The sequence below is a fragment of the Tympanuchus pallidicinctus genome, unplaced genomic scaffold, assembly GCF_026119805.1.
Source record: "Tympanuchus pallidicinctus isolate F22 unplaced genomic scaffold, pur_lepc_1.0 scaffold32, whole genome shotgun sequence".
Taxonomy (NCBI): domain Eukaryota; kingdom Metazoa; phylum Chordata; class Aves; order Galliformes; family Phasianidae; genus Tympanuchus; species Tympanuchus pallidicinctus.
In genome coordinates, this window is record NW_026294750.1 from 3,713,786 (window position 1) to 3,722,225 (window position 8,440).

Consider the following 8,440-nt stretch of genomic DNA (forward strand, 5'->3'; position numbering starts at 1 on the left):
ATGCCCGGAGGCGGCGAACGCAGCGTTCGGAGCGGGGCCGGTGCGGGGCCGGTGCGGGTCCCGCTGACCTCACAATGCGGGCGGGCGCTGGTGCGGGAGGCGGGCGGCGGGAGGCGGGCCGGTGACTCATGGCTTCCCAACGGCGGGCGGCTCCTCCCCGCGGCCGCCGGCCCCGCGGCAGCCCCCGGCACATGGGCCGCGGATCGGGGCGCTCGGAGCCGGGGATGGCCGTACCGCCCGGCCGCTGCCCGGATTGCTGGGATACGGAACGGGGAGGAGGTGGAAGTCGTGGGGTTCCCGGCGTGCTTCAGCTCGGTGTGTTGGTGGATGAAGGAGACGTGCTGCCCGGAGCGCTGCGGCTGATGCGGGAACTGAGACCCAGCTGGGAGCCGGCCAGGGTGAAGACCAAGGTACGGGGGGTGCACGGAGGGGGTTCCGTGGGAGGGGCTGTAGGATGCTGTAGGGCCTGACGTGGAGGGTACGACACACCGGTGCCCCGTTCTCTCAGGGGCTGAGCAGGTGTGCAAAGCTCTTGCACACCGAGCCCCCCCACGCACAGGCTCTGGGGACACCATGGGGAGCCACGGAATGAGGACTGTGGATGCAGAAAGGTCTCTCGGGGCTGGAGGTTGGGGGTCGTGGTGTCAACCCCCTGCATTACCCCACAGGTGCTGCACTGCATGGCAGTGCCACCGGACACCACACGTCACAGCTGCAGGGCTCATGTGGCTTAGCAGCAGGCTTGCACTTTTACCAGGTTCCTTTGCACAGAGCGAGTTGGGATGAGTGCTGACATCCTGCATGGAGCAAGGCTCACCTGTCCCAAGCTGGCACAGCAGTTCCTTGGAATCAGCAGCTCCCGTCCTCCTCCTGCAAGCCTCTGCCCAGGTGTGGGGTGCAGAAAGGAGGCAGCTGGGGGCTGCAGCGCCGTGGGATGTCTTGGGATTGGCATGGAGCAGGCAGGCAGCAGAGCTGGATGCACTCAACCACGCGTACGTGTGCATGCATGTCCTCTGAAGGCACACGCTTCCTGTGTGCCTGGAGTGCCATTAAAAATGTATTAATAGCCAAGTGTAATTAAATCCAAGAAGCTGCAGGAAAATACATACGAAAGGGCAGATGGTAAGGGACAGGAAGCTTGGAGTTCGAGTTCCTCAGGCTGCATAGTTGGGAGGGCAGGAAATGTCCCAGGCGCTGTGCAGCACCTCGCACAGCTCTGTGGTGCTTATGGGGAGCCTGAAAGGAGCAGGAGCACAGCTTTGTGGTGGCCAGGTTCTGCCCAGGAATGGAGAGGAGTTTGCGTTCAGCAGCAGCTTGCGTGTGTTGTGTTTTTAATTTAGAAAAGACCAAAAAAAAAAAAAAAAGAAGAAGAAAAAAAAAAGAAGAAGAAAAGAAAACTTAGGAGACATCAAGGGGAAATCCTCCGGTTGCATTTCTCTCTGCAAGAGGTATTGGGAGAGGATTGGAGCGGTGCGTTGTTCTCAGCTGGTTCCTATTAGCGTTCCTGTTAGCTTCCCTCTGCTGACTGGAGCAGTGCCTGGTTCACACCGCCTCGGTGTGCAGTGTTGGGGCACAGCTGCCTGCAGGGACTGTACCAGGCTGTGCCTGCAGCATGGAAAACCCTCCCGGCGCTTGGGACAGGGTGCAGAAAATAAGGAGGCCGGGTGCTCATCCAACTGCCAGGCTCCTCAGCCCCATGCACTGCATGTTGTGCTGCTCCTCGTCCTTTTGGTTCTGCTCCCTGGGCAGCAGTATCTCCATGTTGGTGTGGTGTCACAGTGACTCAACCAGCATAAATATCTCCGAAGGGAAGCAGCAACGCTGAAAGGATTCAGGCATGGCAGAGGGCTCTGCTGTCCCTCCTAGGATTTGTTTTAGCTTTAACTTTGGCAGCAAGGTGCTCTGCTGCAATGAGGGCCAGCGCTGCTGTGGTGTGGTTGGTGCTCAAGGAGAGCCAGCGTGGGCATGGGGACACAGGGCTGCAGGAGGGGGCAAGCAGGCACAGAGCTGCACCTCTTCAGTATCTTTGCACAAGGCTTGGGGCTGCTGCACAGCTCCTGGTGCACTCGCACTTGCTTTCCCCTTACACACACACCGTGCATGGGCATGCAGGTTGCTGCCGAGCCATGTGCGTGCAAGTCTCCAAAATCAATGGCCTGGAATTCAAAGGGGATAAGGCTCTGTAATCCCATTAAATCCACTGGAAAGGGGTGATGGGGCCATGAGGCAGCAAAACAAGGCACTGCGTGTGGACCTGGCATGGAGGCAGCGCTGAGCACCTCGAGGAGGAGCTGCTCACCTGTAGGTGCACACGTGCAGCTGGCAAACGTTGGCACAGCACTGCAGCATGTGCTGCACGCTGCATTACTGGAGCCTGGCAGGGCAAGAAGAGCTGAAATCGTGGTGGGAACACAGATTGGCCGGGTAGGAACTGCAGCTTGGTTGCTTGCAGCATCACCCTGCCCAGCTGCAGGTATGAGGATGATGGACACCGCAGCCCGTTGCGCCTGGCTGTGTAATTCCAGTGCAGAGTTTCCCTCGGCAGGCTGCACAGGGAAGCCCTATATATAGGCACCCCACATAGGAGCGTGAGTTGCCGAGTGAGCCAGCTAAAATTAGCTGTCCCACCCCCGAGCATCGCTGCTCCCTACCACGCACCCTCCAGCATCGCACCGGCTCCGTCTCGCCAAACAGCGAGGAGACGAAGGGAGAATGCACCGGGGATGCTTCCCCTCTCTGTGGCTGAGCATCCTGCCTTTGTGATGGGAACCCAAACCCCTCGTGATACCCATGGAGATGGCGGCTGCTCCGTGCTGCGGCCCAGGGCAGGGTGAGGACCCCGGCGCTGGAGGAACGGGGCCCGCATGTGCGCGGGCAGGCGGCCAAATCGGGGCTCCGGGAGAACAAAACTCTCTTTCCATCTGTGAGGAACCATCAGAGCAATGACAAGAGACGTCCCCAGCAGAGACGTCCCTGCCTATCAGCGACTCGTGGCCCCGCGGGGTGGGTCAGGAGGAGGAGATGGGGTGGTGGTGTTTGCTCAGCCTTGTTTGCTGTGCCATCGGTGGTTTCTGCCAAAAGGTTTTTTTGGGACCGGTTCCCAGGGTCGCTGAGATGCAGGCTGAGCTCGCAGCACATCTCACCGCCCCTGAGCAACAAGGAGAAAAACAGCAGTGAGTTTCCCCCCAGAAACGCTCACGGTTTGGTGCAGCTGAAGCCTTGTGCCCATGCAGGTTGTGCCTGACCCCGTGCAATCTTGTGCCACCTCCCACAGCAGCTTTTCCTGCTGTCCTGCTGCTCCGTGTTCCCCTTTCCCCATTGCCTATAACTGCCACTGCTGTATCTGTGCCATGAGGAAGGGGGTTCCCAGTGCCCACCCCGCATGGCAGGGACGTGCGGGCATCGCTCTGCCGCCCCTTCTCCCCTGCAGCTCTTCACCGACGGCATCACCAACAAGCTGGTGGCCTGCTACACGGACGAGGACATGGCAGATGCAGTGCTGGTCCGTGTCTATGGCAGAAAGACGGAGCTCTTTGTGGACCGGGAGACGGAGCTGAGGAACTTCCAGGTGCTGCATGCCCATGGCTGCGCCCCTGACCTCTACTGCGCCTTCCAGAATGGGCTCTGCTATGAGTTCCTGCCTGGCATCGCCCTGGGGCCCGACCACGTGCGGGACCCCCGCATATTCAGGTGTGTGGGACCCCCAGTGCTGGGTCGTATGGGGTCAGGGAGGGAGCAGGGGGAAGTGGGACCATGTTTTCAGTTCTCTTCCTGCTCCAAACTGGCACCCGAGGTGCTCCAGTCCTATCCTTCCCTTGCTCAGATCTGGGTGGTGATGGGGTCGGAATTCCCAGTGCTGTGCACCCAGGTGGGGCCGAGTCGACAGCTGTGATTTTAAAGCTTTTTGTGGAAGGGGGTTGCATGAGGATCGTGGCTTCAGTCTGAGCTCACCCTGGAAAGGTGAAGCTGTCCCTGATGGGCGTTTGAGATCCTTCAGAGGCTCAGGACTTGCATGGAACAGGGGGTTAGCTGGGCTGTGCGTGTGTTTTGGGGCATCTGTGTTGAGTCAGCTCCATTCCCCAGCTCAGACTCTTAATCACACCTCTGCTCACTTCCAGGCTGGTGGCCCAGGAGATGGCCCGGGTGCACACCATCCACGCCAACGGGAGCCTCCCCAAACCCATCCTCTGGCAGAAGCTGCACAAATACCTCACCCTTGTGAAGATGGACCTCAGCCCAAAGGTACCCAACCCCAGGTAAAGGCAGAGGGATCCCAAAGAGCCAGGCTCTGGCTTGGGCACCCACTGCCCACCCATCTGTAGGTCTTCCTCCTATGGGACGTGGGTCTCCAGGTAAAGCCTCTGCTGGAGTCTGGGCTTTGTGAGCAGGGGCTTGGGGAGTGCTGGCCACCTGTGGTTTGTGGTTCCTCCATGAACAAGGTTGTGGACAAACCCCTGAGAGCTTGGGGTGCTCATGGGATGGAGGCAGCCCCAGCTGCCTGCTGCGCTATGGTTGCACAGCACCTGGGCAGCATCTGACCTGAACCACAGACACCCATGTGCTGTGATCACCCTCCCTGTGAATCTCGCCTGTGTTTTATGCCATCGTTAGAAAAAGATGGAACCCAAAGCCCTTCTTACAGTGGGATCTGAGCAGCAGGGTTCTGTTATCACTGCTGGAAGGGATGCTGGCAGCCCAGCCCCATTTCAAAGCGCTTCATCCCATTGCTGGAAGGGCGATGCCATGCTGGGAGCCCGGGTTCGTGTCAGGTGAGTGAGGGCACATCAGCCCTCTGTGGAAGGGTGCAGGCAGCCCCCAGAGGTGGAGGAGGTGAACGAACCCCAAATCAAGCAAATAATTAACCCTGTCCCTGGGATGGGATGCAGGGCTGTTCCCAGTGCTTTACCCAACGCTGCACCGTACATCCAGCCAGTGTGGTAATTATTAACGTGCTCCATTCTTGGAACAGCTGCAGAGGTTACTGAGTATGGGGCCTGGAGGATTCAAAGAATTCCCATCACCTTTGGGTTGATCTTAGAGATGAAGGGAATGGCTGAGGCCGTGCCAGGTGCCCTGGGGACCACGGAGGATGCACCAAGTACCGAAGCTGAGCTTCCCTACCAATAACTGCTCTGTGTCACTAATGAACTCATTTACAACATGCACAGAGGGAAGTGGGGGCAACGCTTCCCCTCTGCTCCTATGGGAGATCCCTGTGAGCAGAAGTGATTCCTCCCCTTCCCCTTCCCCAGCCTCCACCAGGACGTGCCCAGCCTGGAGATGCTGGAACATGAGCTGGCCTGGATGAAGGACACACTCTCACAGCTGGGCTCCCCCGTCGTGCTGTGCCACAATGACCTGCTCTGCAAGAACATCATCTACAACAGAGCTCAAGGTCAGTGGCAGCAGCAGAGGGGTCACTTTGTTCCCCGCTCCCCGGTGCTGATGGCTCCAGCCCCAACCCATTGCTTTGCTTTGCAGAGCACGTCCGTTTCATCGACTACGAGTACACTGGCTACAACTACCAGGCTTTTGACATTGGGAATCACTTCAATGAGTTTGCAGGTGAGCTGGCTCCTCTCCGTGGCTCTGAAGCTCCCCCTGGGTTGGGGCAGCTCCCCACTATCTCCCCATCCTCGAGGAATGAAGGAGTGAGCTGGCATCTCTTGATGGGAAATGGACGCAGTTCCTTGGGTGATGTGCAAAGCAGTGTCTCTGCTTGCCCTGATCCACTGGTTGAGGTGTGATGCCTGCAAGAACTCGGCTCTATGAACTGAGTGGGTGCCTCAAATCAGAGGGCTGAACACTCTGTGCAAGCCCAGAGCTACAGTTGTTTCACTCACATGGGGAGAACACTTCGGCCACATCAGTGTGCCCTGAAAGAGCCGCCCTGTGGCCACCTACAGCCCCTCTCCCCTTGCAGGTGTGAAGGAGGTGGATTACCGCCTGTACCCCAGCAAGGAGACCCAGCTGCAGTGGCTGCACTCCTACCTGCAGGCCTACAAGCAGCTCACCCAAGGGGGGCAGGGAGGCAACGGGGTCACCGTGTCCGAGAAGGAGCTGGAGGCTCTCTATGTGCAAGTGAACAAGTTTTCTTTGGTGAGTGCTGGAGGTGGGAGGTGGGAAGGAGCTGACTTGATCCCTGTGTTCTCCTTTTCACTCGCAGGGTTCAGGTGCTGCTGGGGGCCGCCCCACAGAGCCTGGCTATGCTTAGAGGTGCTGAGCTCCAGGGCAAGGTCACAGATAGTGCTGGGTGAGGATGCTGAGATTGCAGAGTCCCAGTTGGCAACCTGAGCAGCTTGCTTTTGCCAGGAGCATTTACAGAAATGATTTTCAGAGAAGGCTGAAGCAGAGGTCTGACAGCTGAATTGCAGCCCTTTGAACTGAGGCAGGGAGTTGTGTGCAGGGACATCTGTGCTCTGCCCCCACGCCTTCCAGCAGAGCTGTTTGCTGCAGCAGGGACCTATCCCAGCATGGCCAAATCTCATGTTGGCTGTGGGGTCAGGAGAGATTTCCAGCAGCAAAGCTGTACCCTGAGCGCTCTGCACTGCTGCTCAGCATCCTTCCTCACCTGGGCTGCCATCCACCTTTGGAGCTCATAGAAATCCACGCTTGGGCTGTGCTGCTTCTGATCCCTGTTCTGTCTGTTGCAGGCATCCCATTTCCTGTGGGCATGCTGGGGCCTGATCCAGGATAAATACTCTACCATAGACTTTAACTTCTTAAGGTGAGTCCGTGCTGAGCTCTGCAGAGCTGAGGGGGCCAATGTCCAAGCGCTCAATACTGGATGGATCCCAAAACCCTGGCTGGGTGCGTGTCTCACGTCCGTCCCTCTTTTGGCAGATATGCAAAGCTAAGGTTTAGGCAGTACTTCAAGATGAAGCCGGTGGTCACAGCCCTGCAGATCTCCAAATAGTGACTCTGGCCCTTGGGACCCTGAGTTATTTTGTCCTTGCTGCATCCACAGCCCTGGCACCTCCCTCGCCTCCTCCCTGCCCAGGGGTGAGGGCAGGTCCCGACAGTGGGAAGGGGGAAGAGGAGCTTTACCCCAGCCACCGATTAAAGGAGACCCTGGACATACCCAAGACTGGACCATGAGATGCTCGAGAGGACCACAGAGAGGTCCCTACACAAGGACATCTCACCACCGCCTTACAGCGAGCCTGGCTCAGCCCTGCTGCCCGGCAGCCCTGTGTCCTGCTGGCATTGCTGCTGCTGGGCCTGGCACTGGGAGGAAATGGGACCCCCCTCATCCATCCATTCAGCACTGAGCACTGCTGGGTTGCTTTAGCTGCCCCGTGCTCACACTGTGCCTATTGGCTTCACTGTTCCCTCTGTCCTCTCCGCCCTGCCTGCTCAGTACTCTCGCCCCTCAAAACCACCCTCCGTAGGTCTGTGTTCACCCCAGAGCTGGGGACCCTTTTCCAAGTGGGATGGGTGCTGCTGCCATCCGGCTCCAGGCTGAGCCATAGCACTGCAAGGCAGCGAAGGCAGCATCCTCAGCAGTGCTTCAAGCACTGCTCTGTGCTCAACCTGGGGCTGCTTCTCCCCACAGCCCCATCAGCTTCACTTGCAGCATCCCACAGAGCAGCAGGGGGGCTCCCAGCCCTGTCACCCCCCACGTCCTCCAGTAATGGGGGGCTCAGTGCAGCCACGGGTATGGAGTGTGGCTGCCCTATCCCTGCACTCTTCCCCCCATCAGTGCAGCCAGGCCCACGCGAGATGCCCTGGCAGGAGATGGATGGAGCCGTGCTGTCCCTAGAAGTGGGCACAGCTTTGTCCTCAGCTGGCATTTGGCTGCTGTCCCCTCTGCAAGGATGAGCCCACCCCACTGAGCACTGCCCAGCTCATGACAGCAGTGGTACATCAGGTGGGGGCTGGGGGACACGGTCACTTGCCTTGGCTGCTTGGCAGATGCCAAGGGACAAAGCATCTGCCCCCTCTGCCAGGGCACAGGAACCTAACCCAGCAAAAACCTGTGACTTTTGTTGCATCTGGTGTTTGTTTTGGTGCACAATAAAAGCTGCTGGTAGCTGGAAATCGGGGGCCAATGGATCTGTGGTGCCTGGTTCAGGACTTGGGCTGGTGCAGGAGCTGAGGGGACCTCTCATCACAGGGTGTGCTGCTTCTGATTCCCCCTGGCAAAGCAGTGTCCCTGCTCCAGGCAGAGCACTGTGCAGCATTTGGCTGCAGGAAGCAGCGGGCAGAGGAGGCTGGGGATGAGACAGGTAAGAAGGGAGGGGAGGGCAGGGGAAAGAGCAATGGACCAGCACAGAGAAAACATCATATGGAGAAGGAAGAGGGGTGGGAAGGGGGAAGGAAGCCCCCAGATCTCTACACTGGAAGCCTGGATCCCAAGTCCTTGCGTTGGCCAGACTCAGCCCCGAGCTCAGTTCCAAAACATCATCTTTATTGTGCCAAGGGGTGGGGAGGGCAGTTT

The 8,440-nt window shown here is 58.6% G+C and overlaps 1 protein-coding gene across 5 annotated transcripts; it reads left to right on the plus strand.

The window, feature by feature from the left end:
* The first annotated feature begins 113 nt into the window (after window positions 1-113).
* On the plus strand, window positions 114-8,040 carry ETNK2 (ethanolamine kinase 2). 5 transcript variants are annotated; one of them, XM_052698214.1, is made up of 8 exons: window positions 114-410; window positions 3,431-3,690; window positions 4,119-4,256; window positions 5,253-5,395; window positions 5,482-5,565; window positions 5,924-6,099; window positions 6,654-6,727; window positions 6,844-8,040. In XM_052698214.1, the coding sequence occupies exons 1-8, from the start codon at window positions 129-131 to the stop codon at window positions 6,914-6,916; spliced, it is 1,230 nt and encodes a 409-aa protein (XP_052554174.1). In that variant the 5' UTR covers window positions 114-128; the 3' UTR covers window positions 6,917-8,040. The 5 variants fall into 5 exon arrangements, with proteins under 5 accessions (XP_052554174.1, XP_052554177.1, XP_052554175.1 ...); XM_052698217.1 differs by having other exon boundaries at window positions 300-410; window positions 3,275-3,690; XM_052698215.1 differs by having other exon boundaries at window positions 312-410; window positions 772-3,690.
* Window positions 8,041-8,440: the final 400 nt, after the last annotated feature.